Consider the following 26,214-nt stretch of genomic DNA (forward strand, 5'->3'; position numbering starts at 1 on the left):
AGAACATGCTCTATTTTACTTTCTGAGTTGTTTCACTTAGGATAATGGTCACCAGTTCCATCCATGTTGCTGAAAAAGGTATGATTTCACTTCTTTTATGGCCAAATAGTATTCCACTGTGTATATATAGATACATATATACATACATACACATACACACACCCCCCACATTATCTAGTCATTCATTGATGGACACTTAGGTTGATTCTATGTCTTTGCTATTATAAATAGTGCTATGAGAGACATGACTGTAGGTGTCTTTTTGGTATCATGATTTCTTTTCCTTTGGGTAGATAACCAGTAGTGGGATTGCTGGGTTGAATGGTAGGTCTATTTTTAGTTCTTGGAGAAATGTCCATACTGTTTTCTATAGAGGTTGTACTAACATCCATTCCCACCAATAGTGTGTAAGAGTTCCCTTTTCTCTGTATCTTCTCCAGCAGGTTTTTATTTTTTGATAATAGCCATTCTGACTGGTATAAGATGATATCCCCTTATGGCTTTAATTTGCATTTCTCTGATAATTTGTGAAGTTGGGCATTTTTTCATATGCTTGTTGGCCATTTATATGTCTTCTTTTGAAAAATGTCCACTAATTTCCTTTGCCCATTTTTTAATGGTATTTTCTTTTTTCTTCCTTTCTTTTTTTTTTTTTTTGAGACAGAGTCTTGCTCTGTTGCCAGGCTGGAGCACAGTGGTGCAGTCTCGGCTCACTGCAACCTCTGCCTCCTGGGTTCAAGCGATTCTTCTGCCTCAGCCTCCTGAGTAGCTGAGACTACAGGTGTGTGCCAAATGCCTGGCTAATTTTTGTATTTTTAGTAGAGATGAGGTTTCACCATATTGGTCAGGATATTCTCGATCTCTTGACCTCATGATCCACCTGCCTTGGCCTCCCAAAGTGCTGGGATTACAGGCATGAGCCACCGCGTCCAGCCTTAATGGAATTTTTTGTTTTCTGTTATTGAGTAGCTCGAGTTCCTTGTAAATTCTGGATATTGGTCCCCTGTTAGATTCATAGTTTACAAATATTTTCTCCCATTCTACAGGTCATCTGTTTACTCAGTTGACTATTTCTTTTGCTGTGTAGAAGCTTTTTAATTTAAGTCCCATTTGTCTATTTTTATTTTTGTTGCTTCTGCTTTTGAGGTCTTGGTTATAAATTCTTTAGATCAATGTCCAGAATAGATTTCCCTGGATTTTCTTCTAGCATTTACAGAAGTTTCAGATCTTAACATTAAAGTCTTCAATTCATCTTGAGTTGGTTTTTGTATATAGTGAGAGATAGGGATACAGTTTCATTCTTCTGCATATGGCAATCCAATTTTGCCAATACCATTTATTGAAAAGGGTGTCCTTTTTTCTCGTGTACATTTTTGTCAACTTTGTCAAAGATCAGTTGACTGTAGATATGTGGCTTTATTTCTGGGTTCTCTATTCTATTTCATTGATCTATGTGTCTATTTTTATACTAGTACCATGCTGTTTTGGTTACTATAGCTTTATAATATAATTTGAGGTCAGGTAGTGCAAAGCCTCCTGCTTTGTTCTTTTTGCTTAGAGTTGCTTTGGCTATTTGAGCTCTTTTTCTTTGGTTCCATATGAATTTTAGGATTATTTTTTCTAGTTCATGGAATATTTTTCCCCTTGTTTGTGTCATCTACAGTTTATTTCATCAGTGTTTTGTAGTAAAGATCTTTCACCTCCTTGGTTAAATATATTCCCAGATATTTTATTTCTTTGTAGCTATTGTAAATGGGATTACTTTTTTAGTTTGGTTCTCAGCTTGATTGTTATTGGTGTATAAAAATGGCACTGACTTTTGTATATTGATTTTATACCCTGAAACTTTGCTGTATTTGTTTATCAAATCTAAGAGTTTTTTTAAAAGGAATATTTAGGGTGTTTTAGGTATAAGATTATATCATCAGTGAACAGAGATATTGGGTTGGTGCAAAAGTAATTGTGGCAAATGGCAAAAACTGCAATTACTTTTGCATCAACCCAATAGTTTGACTTCTTGTTTTCTAATTTGGATTCTGATATAGTTTGACTGTTTGTTCCTTCCAAGTGTCATATCGAAATGTAATTTTCAATGTTAGAGATGGAGCCTGGTGGGAGGTGGTGCTTGTGTCATGGGGGTGGATCCCTTATGAATGGCTTGGTGCTGTCCTCAACATAGTGAGTTTTCATGAACTCTGATTGTTTGAAAGTGTGCGGCACCTCCCCACCACTCTCCGCTCCTGCTCTTGCCGTTTGATATGACTGCTCCCGCTTCACTTTCTGCCATGATTGTAAGGTTTCTGAGGCCTTCACCAGAAGCAGATGCTGGAGCCATGCTGGTACAGCCTTCAGAACTGTGAGCCAATTATACCTCTTTTCTTTATAAATTACCCAGTTTCAGGTATTTCTTTATAGCAATGCAAGAATAGCCTAAGACAGAAAACTGATATCAGGAGTGGGGCATTGCTATAAAGATACCTGAAAATGTGGAAGCAACTTTCAACTGGGTAATGGGAAGAGGTTGGAAGAGTTTAGAGGGCTCAGAAGACAGGAAGATAAGGAAAAGTTGGGAACTTCTCAGAGACTGGTTCAATGGTTGTGACCAAAATACCGGTACCCAAGACTGGATAATTTGTTAAAAAAAAAAAGAGGTTTAATTGACTCACAGTTCAGCATGGCTGGGGAGGCCCCAGGAAACTTAGAATCATGGTAGAAGGAGAAGCAAACACATCCTTCTTCACATGGTGGCCGGAAGGATAAGAATTCAGCAAAGGCTGAAAACTGCCCCCATGATTTACCTGGTCCCTCCCATAATATGTGGTGATTATGGGAACTACAGATGAGATTTGGATTATGGGAACTTCGAGATGAGATTTTGGTGGAGACACAGCCAAATTACATCAGTCTCAGATGGAAATGAGGAATTTATTGGGAACTAGAGTAAAGGTCATCCATGTTACACCCTAGCAAAGAACTTGGCTGTATTATGTTCATGCCATAGGGATCTGTGGAAGTTTGAAATTAAGAGTGATAACTTAGGGTACTCAGTGAATGAAATTTCTAAGCAGCAATCATTGAAGACATGACCTGGCTGCCCTTAACAGCCTATGATTGGATGTGGGAGCAAAATCACTTACAGTTGAAACTTATATTTAAAAGGGAAGCAGAGTGTAAAAGTTTGAAAAATTTGCAGCCTGGCCATATGACAGAGAAGGAATCCAAGCAGGTTGTAAAGCAAGCACTTGCTAGAGAGATTAGCATGAATAAAAGGGAGTCAAGTGCTAATATCCAAAACAGTGGAGGGAAAAATGGCCTTGAAGGCATTTCAGAAATCTCTGAGGTAGCCTTGCCTATCATAGGTAGAAGCCTAGGAAGAAAGAATGGTTTTGTGGACCAGTCCCAGAGCACGGCTACCCTGTGCAGCTTTGTGACATTACTCTCCACTTCCTGGCTGCTTCGGCTCCAGCCTTGGCTCAAAGTCCCCAAATACTGCTCATGCTGCTGCTCTGAACAGTGTAAGCTGCCATAAGCCTTGGTGGCTTCCATGTGGTGTTAAGTCTGTGGGCGCATGGACTGCAAGAGTGAAGGGGGCTTGGCAGCTTCCCCCTAGATTTCAAAGGATGTATGAGACAACCTGGGTGCCTAGGCAGAAGTCTGCTGCAGAGGTGGAGCCCTCATGGAAAACCTCTACTAGGGTGATGAGGAGGGTAAATGTGGGTTTGGAACCCCTACACTGAGTCCCTACCAGGGCACTCCCCTCCAGATACCAAAATGATAGATGTATCAGCAGCTTGTTCCTTGCTTCTGAAAAAGTCACAGACACTCAACTGCAACCTGTGGGAGTAGCCATGAGGGCTGTACCTTGCAAAACCACAGGGGCAGAGCTGCCAGAGTTTGGAGACCAACCTTTTGCATCAGTGTGCCCTGGATATGGGACGTGGAGTCAAAGGAGATTATTTTGGAGCTTTAAGTTTTGATGACAGTTCTGCTGGGTTTCAGACTTGTGTGGGACCTATTACCCTCTTCTTTTGGCCAATTTCTCCCTTTTGGAATGGCAATGTTTACCCAATGCCTGTACTACCACTGTATTTTGGAACTAAATAACTTGCTTTGATTTTACAGGCTCATAGGTGGAAGGAGATGAGTCTCAGGTGAGATTTAGAACTTTGGGTTTGATGCTGGAATAAGTTAAGACTTTTGGGCACTATTGGAAGGGGATAATTATGTTTTGCAATGTGAGAAGGATATTAGATTTGAGGCACCAGGGTTGGAAAGATACAACTTTGACATTTGTTCCAACCACATCTCATATTGAAATGTAATCCCCAATGTTGTAGGTGGGGCCTGGTGGCACGTGTTTGGGTCATGGGGGCGGATCTCTCATTAGTAACTTGGTGCTTTCCTTGAGATAGTGAGTTCTCATGAAATCTGATTGTTTAAAAGAGTGTGACAGTTCCTCTTCTCTCTTGATCTCACTCTCACAACATAACATGTTTTGCTTCTGCTTTACCTTCTGCCATGATTGTAAAGTTTTTGAGGCCTTCACCAGAAGCAGATGCTGGAGCCATGCTGGTATACTCTGCTGAACTAAGAGCCAAGTAAACTTCTCTTGTTTATAAATTACCCAGTCTCTGGTATTTACAGCAATGTAAGAACAGCCTAACACAGATGCCTTTTATTTCTTTCTTTTGCCTGGTTGCTCTGGCTAGGACATCTAATACTACATTGAATAGGAGTGGTGGAAGCTGGCATCCTTGTCTTATTTAATTTCTTAGGTGGATTGTGTAAGGCCGGTTGCCTTGCCAGGAGCATGGACACACCCCCCCCCCCCGCCCCACTCACTGGGAGCAAGGACGCACACCCCCTCTCCCCCCATTCCAGAAGCTCGGACGCACCCCCTTCCCTCACCAGGAGCCCAGAAAAAAGCCCTGCCAGGACCTACCCGATAGTATTTTGTCCCATCTGGGCCCCACTCCCTGCCTACCACTTTGTCCCATCCGGGCCCCACTCCCCACCTACCACTTTGTCCCATCCGGGCCCCACTCACCTTGAGCACAACCAATCAAATGCCTCCACTCCCTATAAACCTCCCCCCACCCCCGGACTCAAGAGGAGTCCGCTCAACTTCTCCGACTCCGACCCCTCCTTTCGGACCACAGAACCTCTCCCGGGAGCCTGAATAAATCCTTTGCATTGGATCTTCTTGTGCTGGCCTCAGTTCTTCTTTTTAAACTCAGCAAGAACAAACCTTACAGATTGCTTTCAACTTTTCCTCATTCAGTATAATATTGGCTGTGGTTTGGTACAAATGTCCTTTATTATTTTGAGATGTGTTTCTTCTATGTCTAGTGTGTTGAGGGTTTTTATCATGAAAGGATGCTGAAGTTTATCAAATTCTTTTCTGCATTTGTTGAGATGATCATAGGGTTTTTGTTTTTTAAGTCTGTCTATATGATGAATCACATTTATTGATTTACGTATGTTGAACCATCCTTGCATCTCTGGAATAGAACCCACTTGATTATGGTGTATTATCTTTTTGATGTACTGTTGGATTTGGTTTGCTAGTATTTTGCTGAGGATTTTTGTATCTATGTTCAGCAGAGATAATTGGTCTGTAGTTTTGTTTTTTAGTTGTATACTTGCCTGGCTTTAGTATTGAGATACTGACTCCATAGAATGAGTTAGGGAAGATTTTCTCCTTCTTGATTTTTTGGAGCAGTTTCAGTAGGAGTGTACATTAGACAGAATTGAGCTGTGAATTCATCTAGTTCTGGGATTATTGTTGTTGGGAGGATTTTTATTATTGATTCACTTTTACTACTTTTTATTGTTAAGTTTAGGATTTCTATTTCTTTCTGGTTTAGTCTTTTGATATAATTGTATACTTTCTCCAGAAAGTTTGTTTATAACTTTTATTAAATTTATTCCTAGCCTTTTTATAGTTTTTTCTGCCATCATAAATAGTATCATTTTTAAGAATTAAATTTTCTAACTTTGCTTTGGAATAGAAACACAATTAGTATTTCATTTATTTTTTGCAGCTATGGCCTTTTTAGAACTTTTTCATTCTAATAATTTGATGATTCCTTTGGGTTTTCTGTATACAAATAAGGACCATTTGATGTCTTCTGCAATCCGTTAGCTTTTGTTTAGTTTTTTTTTTTTTTTTCCTGCACTACTTAGGACCTCTAGTATGCTTAATAGAAATGTTGATAGCAGGCATTCTTGTCTTGTTTCTGTACTTAAAGAAAATAATTTCAACATTTTCTTGTCAAATAAGACGTTTGTTTTGGGGTTTTATATATAATTGCTCTTAGACACTAAGTTTGTTATGAGCTTTTATCAAAAATTTTAAATTTTTCTAGTTTATCTTTTTCTATCTAATGCTTTTTTACTGTATTTATTGAAATAGCAAATGATTGTCTTCTGTTCCTTAACCTGTCAATGAGGTGAATTAGAGTACTCAACTTTCAATCAATAAATCAAATTTGCATTCTTGGTACAAACTTTACTTGGTCAAGATATATATATATACACATACACACACACACACACACATATACACACATATATGTGTGTGTGTATATATATATATTCTCGTTTTTTTTGAGATAGGGTCTCTCTCTGCTGCCCAGGCTGGAATTCAGTGGCACGATTTTGGCTCACTGCAACCTCTACCTCACAGGTTCAAGTGATTTTCCTGCCTCAGCCTCCCAAGTAGCTGGGATTACAGGCATGCACCTCCATGCCTGACTAATTTTTGTATTTTTAGTAGAGATAGGGTTTTGCACCATAGTTGCCCAGGCTGGTCTTGAAATACTGACCTCAAGTAATTCACCTGCCTCAGCCTCCCAAAGTGCTGGAGTTACAGGTGTGAGCCACTGTGCCTGGCCTAGGACATATATATTCTTATACATTGCTGTATTCATTTAATTAGGTTTCTGTGTCTATAGGGGACAAGTGAGTTTAGTTTAGTTTTTATTTCTTGATGTATTCTAGTTTGGTTTTTGTATCAAATGTAAACTTGCCTTATACAATGAGTAAATAGTTTCCTCTGTGTGATTATTTTAAGAATTTATATAAAATTGGTTTATCTCTTTTTTTGGTACAATTTACATGGAAAGTCATCAGCACCACACTTTTGTTTTAAATAGAAAGCTTAACTACTGATTTAAATTCTTTGATACTTATCGGTTTGAATTATTCAATTTTTCTCTTGAATCAGTTTTAATATTTTGTATTTTTATACTAACTTATCCATTTCATTTACATTTTCAAATTTGCTCCTCTAAACTATTTGTAATATATGCCCATAACATCCTCTCATTTTTCTTTTTGTGGGAACCTGTGTCTCCATCAAACCAAGAATCTTCTTTGGTGATATCCAGGACAGATTGTTCCTCCTCGTCTGTCAGTGACCCATCAGCCTGTTGAGTACTAGGGAACCACAGTGCCTGGTACTGGCAGGTTTGTTGCTTTCATTCTTTCTAATCTTGATCTTTTATGCTGAAGAGTTAGTTTATTTATCTATTTTAAGAAGATATTTGGACAAAGATACTATTTTTAATTTCAAAATGAAAATTATTTTGTTAGGATTAGCCTCTGTGTAAGTCAGAGTCACATTTTAAATTTTCCTAAGACTTGGTTGGTTTTCTCAGCACACTCCCAGCTCCTGGCAGGTTTGCACAGAGCAGGCAAATAGGAAAGTTCTCATAGAACATTTTGCATGTATATGTGGATAGGGAGGTGATGGAATGGGGCATACGTGGGAAGATACAGGAAAAAGAAAACTGTTCTTACTCCTTACCCCCCCCCCATAGGAGATGGTGCCATACAGTGGGAAAGAGAACTAGATTATAGTTTTCTGCTTCCTAATTGTAACTTTCTTTTTCATTTATTTCAGGAAGTTATATATACAATGGTGTAAAATTAAAAAGTTGTTCAAAACTCCCTTTTACCTGACCTCTACTTCCCAGTTTTTAATAACTTAAAAAACTCCCTTTCACCCCTGACCTCTACTTCCCTTACTGGAGTAACTACTCCATTTTCTTGTTTTCCTCCAGAGATATTCTATCTATATAAGCATAGTAGTATATTGCTTAAAAATATACAAATAACACTGCCCGTGTGATTTTAGGCAAATCTCTTGAACTTCATTATTAACTTCTTTCAATTCCTAGATGAAAATATTTATACAGACCTGGAAAAACTCACAGTGATTTTGTAGAAATCAATCAAGTCATGTTTATGAACATGTAGAAATCAATCAAGTAGTGTTTTGAAAGTCATCAGGTATAAGTGTGAGATGGAGGAGAGGTTAGTCATGGAAGTTTTATTGTTCTACACAAAAGACAATGAGTCACATGGGATGTGACTTGACAAGAGTGATTCTGAATTGGTAGCTGGGCTGTGTTTCAGTAGCCCCCTGGCTAACTCCTTTCATATTGTGTTGGGATTTTCTTCATGGCTAATGAAGAGATCTATCTATTAGCTTGGGATAGGAAGTGGAAGCTTGCCAGAGTGTGAGACACCTCACCTTCCCCCTTCACTCCTTCCCTTTGCTCCTTCCTCACGTTCAGGGAGTTAGTATTGGAACTTGGCTGATGCAACAGTTTGAGTCACTGTCCCTCTGTGCTGTGGGATCCACTCACTTTTAATTGGGAGTTGATGGAATCACTTCTCCCTCCCTCACCCTGACTTCCTCCTTTAATTGACTCTCAGGGGACTGCAACTCCTGCTAATCACCCAAGGCAGAGCTGCTGCAGAGAGCCCTCAGCTGGCACTCGGGGACCCCAGGTTCTGTTGTGACTCTGCTTCTTCAACTTTCTTATCTGTTAAAACAACTTTGCCTTTGGATTAGGCCTGGGAGAATAGGGTTCCTTTGGGCATTGCCTTTGCAGAGACAGCGTTAATAATACCAATGTCTTCTAGATTTTGCCAACTATTATGTTCAGCCTGAACCTTTTTGTTCATGCTGGCAGAGAGGGGAAAAGATTATCTGGTTCATGTGTCCAAAGCTGGGGTGGTGAATGATGGGAGAAATGAGTAGATGTAAAAGTACATCATTTGAGGGATGGGAGCCTCAATATTTTGGTCCACATTCTGCATCCCTATTAGCAAAAAGCCTTGTGGAAAACTTATCTTGTCTGCTTCTTTTTGTCATTGTCCAAAGGAAAGTGAATCTAGTTGTGCAGCTTTGGCCAATATTATTATTGGGTTACATTTTTAAAAATTATTTAAAAAATGGACTTTGTCTTTTAAAGCATTTTCAGGTTCACAGCAATACTGAATGGAAAGTACAGAGGGTTTCTATATACCTCTTCACCTGCCTCATGCCCAACTGTCCCCACTATCAATATCCCATCCCAGAGTGTACACTTCCTATAACTGATGAACCTACATTGACACATCATTATCATTCCAAGTCCATAGTTTACATTAGGGTTCACTCTTGGTGTTATCCATTTTATAGGTTTTGACAAATGTATACTGTTATGTATTTATTAAACTATCATACAGAATAAGTTTCATTGCCTGTAAAATCCTGTGTGTTCTACCTGTCTGTCCTTATATCCTCTCCTCCTTCACCCCTGGAAACCACTATCTTTTTTCATTTTTTTTTTTTTTTTGAGATGGAGTTTCGCTCTCATTACCCAGGCTGGAGTGCAATGGCGTGATCTCGGCTCACCGCAACCTCTGCCTCCTGGGTTCAGGCATTTCTCCTGCCTCAGCCTCCTGAGTAGCTGGGATTACAGGCATGCGCCACTATGCCCAGCTAATTTTTTGTATTTTTAGTAGAGACGGGATTTCACCATGTTGACCAGGATGGTCTCGATCTCTTCACCTCCTGATCCACCTGCCTCAGCCTCCCAAAGTGCTGGGATTACAGGCGTGAGCCACTGCGCCCGGCCTCTTTTTTCATTTTTTAATATATTTTTTTTTCTTATGCCTCCCAGACCTTCCTTGCTAGAAACCACTATTTTTTTTTTTTTACTATCTCTATACTTTTCCCTTTTTCAGAATATCGTAAGGTTGGAATTAGAGTTTGTAGCCTTTTCATGTTGACTCTTTGCTCCTTGGATTACATTTCAAAATGGACATTTAAAAATCATTTTAGAATGATTCTAAAGCTACAGTAGAGGGAAAATATATCTATAGCATACCATAGTATATTTGTGTAACCTCTGTTTTGGGGGGTGAGGGCACAGGGTCTCGCTCTGTTACTCAGGTTAGAGTTCAGTGGAATGATCATAGCTCACTGCACCCACAAACTCCTTGTCTTAAGCAATCTTCCTACCGCAGCCTCCCACATAGCTGGGTTTACAGGCATGTTCCACCATGCCTGGCTAAGTTTTAAAAATTCTTAGTAGAAATGAGGTCTCATTGTGTTGCCCAGGCTGGCCTCAAACTCTTGGGCTCAAGTGATCCTCCTGCCTCGATCTCTCAAAGTGCTGTGATGATAAGGGTAGGCCACTGTGCCTGGCCTGTAACCTTTGTTTTGACAAATGGATAGTATTAAAGAAAATTTTCTTGGTACCCAGTCTAGTCTGTTCTTGCAGAAGCAATGCAGTAGGTTTGACTTTGAGTGCTTTATTACCAACACTTTCTGACCAGGCCACAGTTAAGGTCCAGGTTGGAAAACACTTGTTGAAGGTTGAATTGTAATCTTTTTACTGGATGATAGGGTAGTTTTTAGCCCATAGATAAACTTGCTTACAAAACCAAGAGAGACATGAAATCTCAGTCTATATGTAGTTTTATAAGTGTTTATTGGAAACTGTGTTCTGGATAAAGAAATCATATGTATACATTTTTATTATGTAATGTATAAGTGATTTGTAAATTATAAATATCTTCTAAGATACTGTTGTGTTTTCTAGATAGAAAATGTATCTTTCTAAAATGTATGCCTAACTCTAGTGTCTATTTATAGTATACAATAAATGTTGAATGAATAAACATTATTCTGTTATTGATTATAATTCTCTGAACACATATTTTCCTATACCTGCTTGCTTTAGATTTTAAAAATCAGATTCTCACATTTTTCCATGCAGTTACATATTTATATCAATAGAGAGGGTAAACAAACAAACAAACAAAAAAGGCTTCATGGTCCTGTTTATCTTTGCTCAGGGCAGGATGGCTGTAGAGGAAGTTACACCAGAATCTCAGCAGATAAATATAGAAATAGATCCAGGGTGTTAGGATTTTAGAGCATGGTCCCACTGAATGGGAGAGTACATAGTTGACCAGTGTGGATAGGGAAACAGCAATGCTTCCCAGGATATATGGAATCCCAGTGAGTGAATATGCCCACTATACTTTTCACGTTCTCCAGTTTTGCTTCTCTTTGTACTCCTTTTCTGGTGTGGTCATTTTCTCTTTGATATGTACTAGATGGTTAAACAATTGGGAGGGAGAACTATACCCTTCCTTTTATTTATTTGCCTATTGCTGTAGCACCACTCGTAAGTTGGCAGGCAGAGAGGAGACCTTTACTTCACTAGTTCTCTGAGACTCAGTTCCTAAAGTCATAAGTGTTTATGGAACATCTTCTCTTGTATGGATATAGCAGTATGAGGGTTTGAAGACAAATAAGGTCATACAGCTGGTAAGTGGTAAGCCTAGGCTTAAGTCTGGGTCTCCTGCCATCAAGTCAGTACTTGCCACCAAGTCAGTACTTTTATGCCAGGCTGTTTTGTGGGGTTATTATGTCAAAGTAAGAAAGTGAAAATAATTGTTTTCTTATTTAAACCCATGAAAAGCCAACGCAAGAGAGATTAAAATTCTGTTTAGTGAATATAGTGCCTAATTCTCCTTAAGTGTTTAGATTAAATTTTTAAATGTAGTTTTCCATATATTTGATGTTTATACTTTCCTGTTTTATAGAAAAATATATAATTGAGGCTAAAACTGTGTTAGTCTAGCCTTTTAATAAAACACTTCTGCTGGATTTCTAGTTCCTAAAAAAAAAAAAAAAAAAAAAAGAGAGAGATGCTTGCTTAGGGATGGTATGTTTGGAGTGCAGTGGCATAATCACAACTCATTGAAGCCTCAACCTCCCAGGGTTAAGGATCCTCCCACTTCAGCCTCCCAAGTAGCTGGAATGATAGCACATGCCACCATGCCTCGCTGATTTTTTTTAAAGACAGGGGTCTCCAACTCCTGGCCTCAAGTGATCCTCCCTTCTCAGATTACAGGTAAAAGCCACTGCACCCAGCCTGGAATGTTTTGATACTCAATATCAAATTTTTTTTTTTTTTTTTTTTTTTCTGGTCAGCAGTTAACTAGAAAATTCTATTAACCAATATACTCCTTTCTTTTTTTTTTTTTCTTTTCTTGAGACAGGATCTTGCTCTATTGCCCAGATTGTAGTGCAGTGGTGTGATCACAGTTTACTGCCGGCCTTAAGCTCCTGGCCTGATGTGATCCTCTCACCTCAGCCTCTCAAATAGCCAGGACTACAGGTGTGTGTATTTTTTTTTAAATTTTTTTATTTTTGCAGAGATGGGGTCTCAATATATTGCTTAGGCTGGTCTCAACTCCTGGGTTCAAGTAATCCTCCTGCCTCAGGCTCCCAAAGTGCTGGAATTACAGGCAGGAGCTGCCATACCTGGCCTGTACTCCTTTTCATATTACTTTTGGATGGGTTGAGGTTTTTCCTGTTGCATGCTTAGGCATACCATAGAAGCATAATGGCCATTAGAGGTCAGTAGAGCACATGTAGATAGGTAAGACCAAGTTCTGTCCTATAGTAGAAAATTCGCAGAGCTAAGATTTTTCTTCCAGATTTATTTGGAGAACAAAGATAAACAAAAAACACTTTATTGAGATATGATTGACATGCAAACATTTGTAGGTATATAATATATACAACTTAATGCCTTTGGAGAGAAGTATACATCCGTGAAATCATTGCCACAATCTAGGCCAGAAACATATCCATCACCTTCAAAAGTTTCTTCCCATCCACTTATTATTAATCATTATTATTATATTGTGATAAGAACATTTAACATAAGATCTACTCTCTTGGCAAAATTTTAAGTATATGAAGCAATATCATTAACTATAAGCATGGTGCTGTCTAGTAGATCTCTAGGGACTTATTTTGTATAACAGAAACTTTGTACCCTTTGAGTAATATTTCTGTGTTTTGCCCTCCCATTAATCCAGGCAAGTACCATTCCAGTCTCTGCTTCTATGAATTTAACTATTTTGCATTCATCATTTATGTTGTATTTGTCCTGTATCTGGCTTATTTCACTTAGCATAATGTCCTCCAGATTCATTTGTGTTGTTGCACATGGCAAAATTTCTATTCCATTGTGTGTGTTTACCACATTAAAAAAATATCCATTCATTCATCAATAAACATTTGGATTGTTTCTGTGTTTTGGCCATTGTGAATAATACTGAAATGAACATGGGTGTGCGGATATCTCTTCGAGATCCTGATTTCTTTTTTTTTTTTTTTTTAGATAGAGTCTCTGTCACCCAGGCTGGAGTGCAACGGTGTGGTCTCAGGTCACTACAACCTCCGCCTCCTAGGTTCAAGTGATTCTCCTGCCTCAGCCTCCCGAGTAGCTGGGACTACAGGCGCATGCCACCGCATGAGGCTAATTTTTGTATTTTTCATAGAGATGGAGTTTCACTATGTTGGCCGGGCTGGTCTCAAACTCCTGACTTTATGATCTGCCTGCCTCAGCCTCCCAAAGTGCTGGGATTACAGATGTGAGCCACTGCACCTGGCCTTGATTTCAATTCTTTTGGATACATAACCAGAAGTGGAATTGCTGGTTTACATGGTAGTTCTCTTTTTAATTTCTTGAAGAATTTCCATAATGTTTTCTACACTGGCTGTGCTAATTTACATTCCCACTGACAGTATTTGAGGGTTCCCTTTACTCCCATCCTTGCCAACATTGGTTATCTTTGGTCTTTTTGGTAATAGCCATGCTAACATATGTGAGGTAATATCTTATTATGGTTTTGATCTGCATCTCCCTGATGAAAAATTTACTCTTTCAAAGTATGTATTTCAGTAATTTTAGTATATTCACAAGGTTGTCAACTATCACCACTATCACCACTATCCTATCAACCACTATCGCCACCAACTATCACCACAACGATCTATTTCCAGAACATTTTTATCACCCCTAAAGAAACTGAGTACCCATTAGCAGTAGTCCTTTCTCATCCTCTCCTTCTAGTTCTTGGAAACTACTAACCTACTTTTGGTCTCTAAATGTTAGGGGCTAAAAAACTTGTTGTCTTAGTTTGTTCAGTTTGCTATAAGAAAATACCATAAACTGGGTAATTTATAAACATAAATTTATTTTTGACAGTTCTGGAGATGGGGAAGTGCTAGATCAATGCACCAACAGATTTTGTGCCTAATGAAGGCCCATTACTTAGGTCATAAATGGTGCTTTCTTGCTGTGTCTTCACGTGGTTGAAGGAGCGAATGAGGTCCCTTGGCCTATTTTATAAGGGCACTAATCCCGTTCACGAGGGTTCCACCCTCATGACTTAATCAAATTTCAAGGGCCCCACCTCCCAGCACTATTGCCCTGCGGGTTAGGATTTCAACATATGAGTTTGGGAGGGGATGCAAACCTTCAAGCCGTAGCAGTTGTCATTTCATTTTCTTGATAGTATCCTTTGAAGCACAAAAATTGTTATGTTGATAAGGTCCAACTTACCGAAATTTTCCTTAGTTGCTTGTGCTTTATGTGTCATATCTAAGGCATTTATGCCTAATTCAAGGTTGTGAAGGGTTTTGTAGTTTTAGCTTTTGCATTTAGAGTTTTGATTCATTTTGAGTTAATTTTTGTAAATGGTGTAAGATAGGTATCCAACTTATTTCTTTTGCATATGGATATCTACTTGTCCCACCACCATTTGTCCCACATTATTTAGGGCATCTAAGTTACCACTATTTAGCCAAATTAAAAATGCACATATCCGACGTTCTATAAATTATTCCATATATTCAACTTATGGAATATCAGTGTGGATCTATGAGGCCATATTCAAAGATATTAATTATAGCATTCTTTTAATTATAAAATATTAGATATAATATAATATCATTGAGTAATGAATAAATTATGAAACATTCATATAATGGAACATAATGTATCTGTTAAATGGAAAAATTATATGAGCTGATTTTGAAAGCTACCATGATATTTTACTGAGTTAAATAGTTTCTTTTAAGCTGATGTTTATTAAACTTTACTGTTTGTCATATACAGTTCTAAGTGCTTTATAAGTATTAAGTCATAACAAACCAACAACTCTAACGTGTTATTATTACCCCATTTTACAGATGAAGTTCATAGTATTTAAGCAACTTGTCCAGGGTCACACAACTAGTATAGTAAGCAGATAAGCCAGGACAAAACAAGTGTGACTCAAAGTTGGCAGTCTAATCAATCCCCTTATGGTTGTCAAATCTGTATCTATCCATCTATATATATATCTAATATAGATACATACATATATCTTATATATACATATATAAAATATTATATATACATATAAAAGATATATACATACATATATGAAGAGCTTTTACATATTTATATAAACTACATATATAAAATATACAAATATATATAAGATATATGATATATAATTATATATAAATATAAAATATATATCCATCCCAATTTGGTTTTTAAATAAGTCATCTTTAAGTATATAGGTTTCCATGAACATTGCAAAACATCTAAAAGATAACCAGGAAAGTATCAATAGTCAGGTTTGAAAGACAGGAAGGAGAAGAGAACAACATGTGCTCAGAGCCTCCTGTGTGTCTCTTTCTGTACTATGGCTCTTTTAGGAAATGATCAGATTTAATTTTCTGACGTTTTTCAAGGCATGAATTATACTCATTTTACAAATTAAGAACTTAAGAATTTAAGTGTTAACTAAATTCTTTGCATAGCAGAAGATGAACTGAGGTTCTCTAGGTTGAAATAACAGCTTAGCCAGGCACGGTGGCTCATGCTTGTAATCCCAGCACTTTGGGAAGCCAAGGTTCGTGGATCGCCAGAAGTCAGGAATTCAAGACCAGTCTGGCCAACTTGGTGAAACTCAGTCTCTACTGAAAATACAAAAATTAGCCAGGCGTGGTGGTGGGCGCCTGTAATCCCAGCTACTTGGGAGGTTGAGGCAGGAGAAACACTTGAACTCAGGAGGCAGAGGTTACAAGTGAGCAGAGATTGTGCCATTGCACTCCAGCCTGGGCAACAAGAGCAAAATTTCAACTCAAAAAAAAAAAAAAAAGAAAAAGAAAAAGAAAAGAAAAGAAAGAACAGTCTAAGAAAAAGTGAAAAAATGATAGAGTTGAATAAAGTAACTGGCTTGACTAGGGCTGAGGGCTGATGTTGCGAAGAAATGGAAAATAAATAAAATAGATTTAGTGGTGCTGTGTTACGAAGTGTTGAGTGCCAGAGGGATTTAGATGTATTGACTCTGAGGAGCAAAGAGGAAAATTGGTAAATATGGGAATAAAGATGGAAATTCTTCCATATTGCTGGAATTTGTTACACAATCTATATTATTTTTGTAAGTAAAAACATTGAGATAGAAATATTTTTAAAACATGTTTGAGGCCTTACTGTTTTCTGGGCATGGTGCTACTATTGATTTCCGTCAGTCAGAGACTCCTAGGAACACACCTGTAGTTGAACAAAGTTGGGTTTATTGTCTTGTTGCAATGAGAAAGAAGACATGCAATGATGAACCATGGGGCATATCAGCAGGAGGGCATCTCAAATAGCAATTCCATTTTATCATTCTAATAAAGACAGGCTTTGAAAACTTTTTAGTGGATGTCGAAGACCAGTTAATTAAGGTTTAAGTAGTACGTGTTGAAAATGTATATAAGCTGGGCACACTTACAGGTGAAATATACAACCGGTAACTACTCAGAGGACTAAAAGGCTGCTGAAAGAACTGATAGCATCTCTTGTTCTTCATTAGAACTTGTAAGTATGGCACATCTTTGGCTCACGAATTTTGACTAATTCTCATTCCAAACAGGATATTTCTCAGAGCAAGTTTCATGTCCTTATTACGAAGACTATAGATCAGAGGATTAAAAAGAGGAGTCACTACGGAATATACCAGTGTGAGGATCTTCTGCAATAAAGTTGGGACGCCATGTGTAGGACTTACGTACATTACCATGACTGTCCCATAGAAAAGAGATACCACAACCAAATGAGAACCACAGGTAGAGAAGGCTTTTCTCCGACCAGCTGCAAAAGGGACCTGAAAAACAGCTGTTATCAATAGGGTATAGGATCGAAGAATGTACATACTAGTGAAAAAGAGGACAAGGGAGCTCTGAGTATAGAAAATACATTCAGTTATGGGAGCTGGGGCACAGGATAGAGCCATCAATGGGTCCATGTCACACAGGAAGTGATCAATGATATTAGGACCACAGAAGGGGAGTTGGGAGATGAAGAAAATGGGAATTGGGTATCCAAGGAATCCAATGAGCCAACAGAAAGACACCAGCTTACTACAGAACCTTCCAGTCATGATGGCGGGATACTGCAGTGGGTGGCAGATGGCCAGGTATCGATCATAAGCCATTACTGCCAGAAAGAGACATTCAGTTGTTCCCAGTGAAAAGAAGAAATAGAACTGAAGGAAGCACCCAGAAAATGAGATGGCCTTGGTCTTGGAAAGAATGTTGGCTAGCATGTTAGGAACAGTGGAGGAAACATACCAGATCTCAAGGAAGGCAAAGTTTCCCAATAGGAAGTACATGGGGTTGTGTAGTTGTGGGTTGCATCTCACTGCATAGATGATGGCTCCATTTCCCAGTAAGGTCAAGACATAAATCACCAAAAACAATGAGAAGAGGAAAATCTGTATCTTCCAGGAACCAGGGAATCCCAGGAGAATAAACTCTGTTACAGCATGTGTTGCTGACCTGTTCATGGATCTTAAATCTACGAAGAAGAAAGACATGAGTGTAATCCAAGTTTCTTTGCTTTCTACACATCTCAAGACCTTTATCGAGATGAGAACTTGAGCTACACAGGAAAATACGCAAGATATTCTGAGACCAGGTGGGAATACATCCTACCTTATTTTGAATTGATTGTGGTTCTAAGTCTCAGTGTTATTTTGCTAGAATCCAATGCAGCTAGAATTTTCTATACTAGTGGCAGAACTAGACAAATTTATTTCCTTTCTTTTCTTTTGATGCTCGAGAAGACCTTTTTAGCTTTTGATTTGTTTTCCCAATGTTGATTATGGGTTTTCTAGCACAAGCTTATCAATTTTCTCTTATTTAGCCTAACTTGTTAAAGGAGACATTTTGAGGATAACTGATATGAAATTGGGTTAGATCTTTGACAACAAAATAGTTTGCTGCATAGAGAGATGACTCTATGGTAATATTTTAAAAATATCTCTAATGATTTGGCAGTGTTTATTTTTATGTTTTTTATACATACTATACAAAAAGGAACTATCTTACTTTTTGTAATCAGATACCATGTAGATGAAATAAAGAAAATGACATTTTCAATACAAAAATTTAATTTATTTAGTGAGCATTTTGGTTGATAAAAGCAAAGAGATTTTCTAAAAGAATCTGAGATCAAATGGGGTTTTATGTGCAATCGTATCTATTAGAATTTTGTTTACTGAAAGGAAGGAAGGGACATTTTCAAATATTTGACTAGGTATGTACTTTTCAGTAGCAACAAATTTGTGTATTTAAGAATTAAATAAAATATACAAATGTGTTTAAACAACAGTAATCTCATACTTGATTAATACTTAAAATGTGCTGATTAAGCCTTAAAATAGTGGTAGTTTTGGCTGGACACAGTGGCTTATGCCTGTAGTTCCAGCAATTTGGGAGGCCAAGGTGGGCAGATCACTGAGGCCAGGAGTTTGAGACCAGCTTGGCCTACATGGTGAAACCCCAACTCTACTAAAAATACAAAAATTAGCTGGGTTTGGTGCATGCTTGTAATCCCAGCTACTTGGGAGGCTGAGGCAGGAGAATTGCTTGAATTCAAGAGGCAGAGGTTGCAGTGAGCCTAGATTGCACCACTGCATGCCAGCCTGGGCAAGAGAGTGAGACTCCACCTCACCAAAAACACAAAAAACAAAAACCCCTGAAAACAAAAAGGTAGTTTCAATATTGAGTTTCTTGTTAAGTTCAGAGCTCTTGTCTTGCATATTGTAGGTCACCAGTCATTACTTTGTCAGGAATGTAAGAGAAAAATGTGAAAGGCAATAAAGAATACAGAATTTGAAGGAAGGATAATATATCCTTGGGAGCACATGATGTGGAATACATGTGGAAGATTTGAACTTCCACATCACTAGTTCTGTGGTAGTTTTTAAGATGCATAAAAAAGGAAATTTGGAGTATCCAAGTTCTGAAGTTGTCCAGCTTTTTAATTAATGGTGAATTTAAAAGGTATTTGTTTAACATCTTCCTTGAATAAGGTGCTCAATAAGTGATCCCACATTGTTATTTATGAAACATAAATAAATCACTTTCTTTACTATACACAGGTCAGAGAACAATTCCAGGCTCAGATTTAAATTGGGAACCAGAATTGGGAGATCTGAGCCTCCTGCCCTTTGTTCTGAAAAATGGACCATGCCTGCTTGATGAGAATAACAGTTTAGGACATTCTCCATTATACACTGACAACTTCACACCACATTTCATCTTTTCTACTACCCTACTCTGTAAGTACTTTATTAGCAGCAACATTGTTTTTCCTGAAGCGTTTGGAGAAGTATAGATAAGTAATGGAATGATCAAAGGGTGGGGAGCTTAATAGAAAAACCCAAGGAACCAATTTCAGAGTTCCTGCATTGATGGAATAACCTGATTCCACAAAGTTCCATATAATGTCACCCTCCAAAGTCTCCAAAATTCTGTCTGGGAATAGTTAGGTAATTAGAATGGAATATTCATTATTTTATGCCACAAACATATTGTTTCCCTTGTTTTTGAGATATATCATTATTTGAGCTACAATCCTAGGAGACCAGCTCTTTCATGCACTGTACTCCTTCCCAGTACAAGAAACCAATCAACCCCCCAGTCCACCACCCTAAGTGTGATAGCTTGATTTAATAGCCTGCTTTCGAATGTCCCTCATTTAGTATACTGTCTTCCCAGGTAACCTGAGAGAAGGAACATACCACCTGATTACTCCTGGCAAGTAAGATTGTTTTCAGAAAGATGGTTGTTAATAACCACAAAATCATAGAATTAGAAGAAATGGTATAATAATCTAACTTCATTTTACAAATGAGGCTGAGAGAAGGGCATGACTTTTTATCCAATGAATATACGTCCTGGATTCACATATGGAACTTCTACCCCATACTATTATATTGCCTCCTTTGAGTCTTTGCAGAGAAGCAGTGCCTAATCAGATTTATAAAGTCAAAGAGACTCTGTAGTATATCACAGCAGTGGTTGTAGCTCAGACCATGAATCCTTTTCTGTTTCTTACACACAATGATGGCTTTCCTGGCTCAGCTTGGAGAGGGCGGTGGGCACCAGAGAATTGAGCATAACCTCAGCCTCAAGCATCTCCTCCTCACTGGCTCTGATGAGGAAAACTCTAGGTGAGGGCATTATATATGGTTTGTTGCCTTTCATTCCTGGAAACTCCAGAGGCTTTTCTCAGAATTTGCTGAGATGTTCAACATGCAAATCTATGTTTCCTCTCAGGGATTACTGTAAAGCTCTATGTCTCTCCCCATGTGGTCTCAGTGGCTTACCCAAATTTCCCTGGAGAGCATTCTCTTTCCAACCCTTGGGGCTCACCCAGAATTTTGTATATTAGCTTGTATATATGTATTATTAATTCTAGTATATTGGCTAGAATTAGGGAAACAGAGGAGCTGGGGAATTACCAGACAAATTTCAAGCGGCTTTCTATTAGAAACAGATTGTGTTCTATTAAGGAGTGATCCTCTGTGGAGATCAGTGAAATAAATGGTAGTTTTGCCTATGATTGTAATTCTGAAGCTGAGACATATTGGTAAACACATCTTTTCTCTGTAGCTTAAATGAAGTGCTTTAATACAGAGAAACAGAAAAGTATATTCTGTGGGTCACTAAAAAATTAAATTCACTAAATATTCTTGAAGTCTTTCACTGTAAAGACCTCGTGGTTGCTGTTGGGTGGGAGCAGATTTGAATGATCCAATAATGTGTAATTAATGTGCAAGGAATTCCAAAATTGTTCATGTACGAAAGTCATTTAATCAACAAATTTAGTCAAATTGTCTGTTTCCACTCATTTCACTTTCTAACAGTGGATAATTTGAAACTAGTGCAAATTAGAAATAGATTACCTTCAATTTTTTTTTTTTTTTGAGATGGAGTCTTGCTCTGTAGCCCAGGCTGGAGTGCAGTGGCGTGACCTCAGCTCATTGCAACCTCCACCTCCTGGGTCCCTGTTCAAGCAGTTCTCCTACCTCAGCCTCCCAAGTAGCTGGGATTACAGGCATGAGCCACCATACCCAGCTAATTTTTGTATTTTTTAGTCGAGATGGGGTTTCACCATGTTGGCCAGTCTGGTCTTGAACTCCTGACCTTGTGATCCACCCGCCTCGGCCTCCCAAAGTGCTGAGATTACAGGCATGAGCCACCACGCCCGGCCTTAGCTTCAATTAAAAAAAAAAAATTGGCCTTTTGTTTTTCTCCTGAAAAATTGGGGTTTCTTCCTAGGATCCTCTTAATCTACTTCTTCAAAGATGACTCCTAAGGAAAGGTGACAATGATAAGCAAGGAGAAAATCTTCATTGACGTTTACTGGGGCAGCTTGTAAGTGAAATTAAGATTCAATGACAATCTGTGCTAGGAGTTCTCAAATTTTAATGTACATATGAGTCACCTGGACATCTTGTTAAATTGCATAGTCTGATTCAGAAGGTTGGGACCTGAGAGAGTGATTTTCTGACAAGCTCTTAGGTAATGCTGACCTTGCTGGTTCACAGGCCACACTGAACAGCAATGGTCTAGGCCAGTCATTAGAAGCACCTGAGGGGACTATTTAACACTTTTCTTTGGCTAGAGTCATGCAGTAAAGAAGAAGAAGAAAAAAACCTCCTGATATTCAGGTGTTATGTCAGACAAATTACATAAAAATCTTTGGATCGAACCCCTGCATCGGTATTTTCTATACTTAGTGATATGGTTTGGAGGTTTGTCCCCTCCAAATCTTATGCTGAAATATGTTTGAGGTGGGGCCTAGTGGTAGGTGTTCTGCTCTTCGGGGTGGATCCCTCATAAATGCCTTGGTGCCCTCCCTGCAGTAATAAGTTCTCTATTAGTTCACGAAAGAGCTGGTGATTAAAAGGGACCTGGCAGCTCCTCTCTTGTTCTCTCTCACCACCGTGTGACACACCTGCCATCCTTTCACTTTCTGCTGTGAGTGAAAGCTTCCTCACAAGAAGCTGAATAGATGCTGGTGCCATGCTTGTATAGCCTGCATAACCATGAGTCGAATAAAACCTCTTTTCTTTATAAATTACCCGGCTTCGGGTACTTCTTTTTGTGTGATAGGGTCTTGTTCTGTTGCCCAGGCTGGAATGCAGTGGTGCAATACTTGGCTTACTGCAGTCTCTACTTTGCAGGGTCAATTGATCTTCCCACTTCAGCCTCTCAAGTAGCTGAGACTACAGGTGTGTGCCACCATGCCTAGCTCATATATATTTTTTTTTTTGTAGAGACAGACTCTCACTATGTTGCCAAGGCTGATCTCAAACTCCTGGGCTCAAGGGATCCTCCTGCTTCAGCCTACCAAAGTGTTGGGATTACAGACATGGACCACTACCTGGCCTCAGGTAGTTCTTTATCAGTTCTGGGAGCTTTCTGGAGGAGTCTTTGGGGTTTTCTAGGTAAACAATCATATTATCAGCAAACAGTGACAGTTCGACTTCCTCTTTACTGATTTGAATGCTTTTTATTTTTTTCTCTTGTCCGATTGAAAACTTAATCCCCCAAATATGTTTTCCAAACTTTTAGATTTCTCTTCTTCAGGAACACCAATTATTCTTAGGTTTGGTCATTTAACATAATCCCAGACTTCTTAGAGACTTTGTTTGTAGTTTCTTACTTTTTTCTTTGTCTTTGCTGCATTAGGTTAATTAAAAAACCTTGTCTTTGACCCCTGAAGTCCTTGCTTCTGCTCATTCAATTCTATTGCTGAAAATCTCCAGAGCATTTTGCATTTCTATAAGCATGTCCATTGTTTCCTGAAATTTTAATTGTTTTTTATTTATGCTATCTATTTCATTGAAAATTTCTCCCTTCATTTCTTGCATCATTTTTTTGACTTTCTTAAATTGGGCTTTGCCTTTCTTTGGTGCCTCCTTGATTAGCTTAATAACTACTTCTGAATTTTTTTTCAGGTAAATCACAAATTTCTTCTTGATTTGGATCCATTGATGTTGAGCTGGTATGATATTTTGCTGGTGTTAAAGAGCCTTGTTTTGTCATATTGAATTGGTTTTCTGGTTCCTTCTCATTTGGGTAGGCTCTGTCAAGGAAAGGTCTAGGGCTCAAGAGTGTTGTTCAGATTCTTTTGTCCCATGGGTGATTCCTTCATGTAGTGCTCTCCTTATTTTCCTAGGAATGTGGCTTCCTGAGATGTGAGCTGTAGTGATTGTTATCTCTCTTCTGAATCTAGCCACCTAGCATGTCTACCATGCTCTGGGCTGGTACTGGGGGTTGTCTGCAGAGAGTCCTTGATGTCAACCAACCTTCGGTCTCTCAGCCATAGATACCAGCACCTGCTCTGGTGGAAGTGGTGGGGGTCAGGGGAAGGAGGATGGGGGAGCGGGTAAAATGAACTCTGAGGATCCTTAGCTTTGGTTGTTTAATGCACTATTTTTGTGCTGATTGGCCTCTTGCCAGGAGGTGGTGCTTTCAAGAGAGCATCAGCTGTGGTAGTATGGGGAGGAACAGGTGGTGGGTGGGGCCCTAGAACTTCCAAGAGTATTTGCCCGTTGTCTTCAGCTACCAGCGTGTGTAGGGAAGGACCGTTAGGTGAGATCAGGGCTAGGCCTAGCTGAGCTTAGACTCTCCTTAGGTGGGTCTTGCTGCAGTTGCTGTAGGGGCTGGGGGTGCGGCTACCAGGTCAATGGGGTTATGTTCCTAAAAGGATTATGGCTGCCTCTCTGTGTCATGCAGGTGTCAGGGAAGTGGGGGAAAGCCGACAGTCACAGGCCTCACCCAGCTCCCATGCAACTGAAAAGGCTGGTCTCACTCCCACTATGCCCCTCCCCCCAATAACACCAAGTCTGTTTCCAGGCAGTGCAGGATTGAGAACTTACCCTAGCCTACCCGTTTTCCAGCTGCGAAAGCAAGTAGGGCTGTGGAGTCTGCACACCGGATTCACGCCCTTCCCCGAGTTCTGGCCAGGAGACTTCTTGATTAGTTATAATTGTTATGAAGTTCATCTGGAGGTTTCCTTCTCCCTGTGAGCCTTCCCCAGTGCCTCTGGCAGCCCTCTCTGAGGACCCCTATGAGGCAAGGCAGAAATGGCTTGCTAGGGGACCCAGCGAGCCCACAGGACTTTTTCTGTGTTTTCCTTTACCCCTTATTTCACTCGGCTCTCTAAATTGCCTCAGCTCCAGGTAAGGTCAGTCGGTATCTTCTCCTGTGATCTAGACCTTCAGGTTTCACAGTGAGAATTTGTTTTTAGGGGTGGACAATTCCCCTTTCCCACTTCCACAGCTTGGGCACTCACAGTGTTTGGGGTGTTTCCTGGGTCCTGCAGGAGCAATCTACTTCCTTCAGAGGGTCTGTGGGTTCTCTTAGCTTTCCTGATTTATTCCTGAAGTTGTTCTGAAGTAAAAGTTCATGATGTGAGCCTCCACACACTGCTCTGTCTGCCCGAGTGGGAGCTGCAATCTAGTCTGCTTCCTGTCTGCCGTGATCTCTCCAGTCAGCATAATGCTTTTGAAGTTTATCTGTGTTGTATTGTGTTTCAGTACTTAATTCCTTTTTATGACTGAATAATATTAAATCACTTGGATAAACCACATTTTAAAATACATTTATTAGTTGATGGACGTTTGGGTTTTTTTTGGCTATTGTGAATAGTACTGCTATGAACATTCATGTATAGGTTTTTATTTGAAATCTGTTTTAAATTATTTTGGGTATATATTTAGGAGTGGAATTGCTGAGTCTTATGGTACTTCTACTTTTAACTTATTTAGAAACTGACAAACTATTTTCAAAAGTGACTGCATCATTCTACATTTCCTCCAAGAATATATGAGAATTCCAATTTTTCTTCTCTATGACTCTAGCCAAAGAAGAGAATTCCAATTTTTTCATATTCTCATCAACACTTGTTATATTCAGTTTTTTAAGAAAAATTATAACTATTCTAGTGGATGTGGAGTGGTACCTCATTGTGGTTTTGATTTGCATTTCCCTAATAACTAATGATATTGAGCATCTATTCATGTACTTTTTGACCATCTGTATAGTTTCTGTGGAGAAATGTCTATGTAAGTCCTTTGCCTATTTAAAAATTGGGTGTTGAGTTGTAAGCATTCTTTATATATTCAGGACACTAGACACTTAACAGATATATGACTTGCAAGCATGTATTCCCATTCCATAGGTTGCCTTTTCACTCTGTTGATAGTGTCTTTTGATGCACAAAATTTTAAAAATTTTGATGAAGCCCATTTATTTATTTATTTATTTCAACAGGGTCTTGCTCTGTCACCAGTCTAGAGTTAGCACCATCATAGCTCACTGAAGCCTGGAACTCCTGAGCTCGAGGGATCCTCCCACCTTACCCTCTTGAGAATCTGGGACTACAGGCATATGTGCTTAGCTAATTTTTAAGCTTTCTTTAGAGGCAGGGTCTTGCATTGTTTCTCATGCTGGTCTTGGGCTCCTGGTTTCAAGTGATACTTCTCCCTCAGCATCCCAAAGTGCTAGGATTAGAGGCATGAGCCTGGCTCACTTATCTATTTTCACATTTTTTTCTTGCACTTTTTATCTAAAGAACCGTTGACTAATTCAAGGATACAAAGGTTTAAATCTATGTTTTCTTCTAAGAGTTTTATAACTTTAGCCCTTATATTTAGGTGTTTGATTAATGTTGAGTTATTTTTTATATGGCATGAAATAAGAGTTCAATTTCATTCTTTTGC

General features: G+C 38.9%; 1 protein-coding gene across 1 annotated transcript; it reads right to left on the minus strand.

Annotated features, from left to right (window-relative positions):
* Positions 1–17,031: 17,031 nt before the first annotated feature.
* LOC105729759 (olfactory receptor 11H4) lies at positions 17,032–18,006 on the minus strand. Its single transcript, XM_012470675.3, has one exon. The coding sequence runs from the start codon at positions 18,004–18,006 to the stop codon at positions 17,032–17,034; it is 975 nt and encodes a 324-aa protein (XP_012326098.2).
* Positions 18,007–26,214: the final 8,208 nt, after the last annotated feature.

The sequence above is a fragment of the Aotus nancymaae genome, unplaced genomic scaffold (assembly GCF_030222135.1).
Source record: "Aotus nancymaae isolate 86718 unplaced genomic scaffold, 86718_ANA_hifiasm-v0.15.2.pri h1tg000011l, whole genome shotgun sequence".
Classification (NCBI taxonomy): Eukaryota; Metazoa; Chordata; class Mammalia; order Primates; family Aotidae; genus Aotus; species Aotus nancymaae.

What these genes read in the sequence shown, in the direction of transcription:
- LOC105729759 (XM_012470675.3), bottom strand. Translation starts at nt 18,006, where the DNA reads ATGTCTTTCTTCTTCGTAGATTTAAGATCCATGAACAGGTCAGCAACA.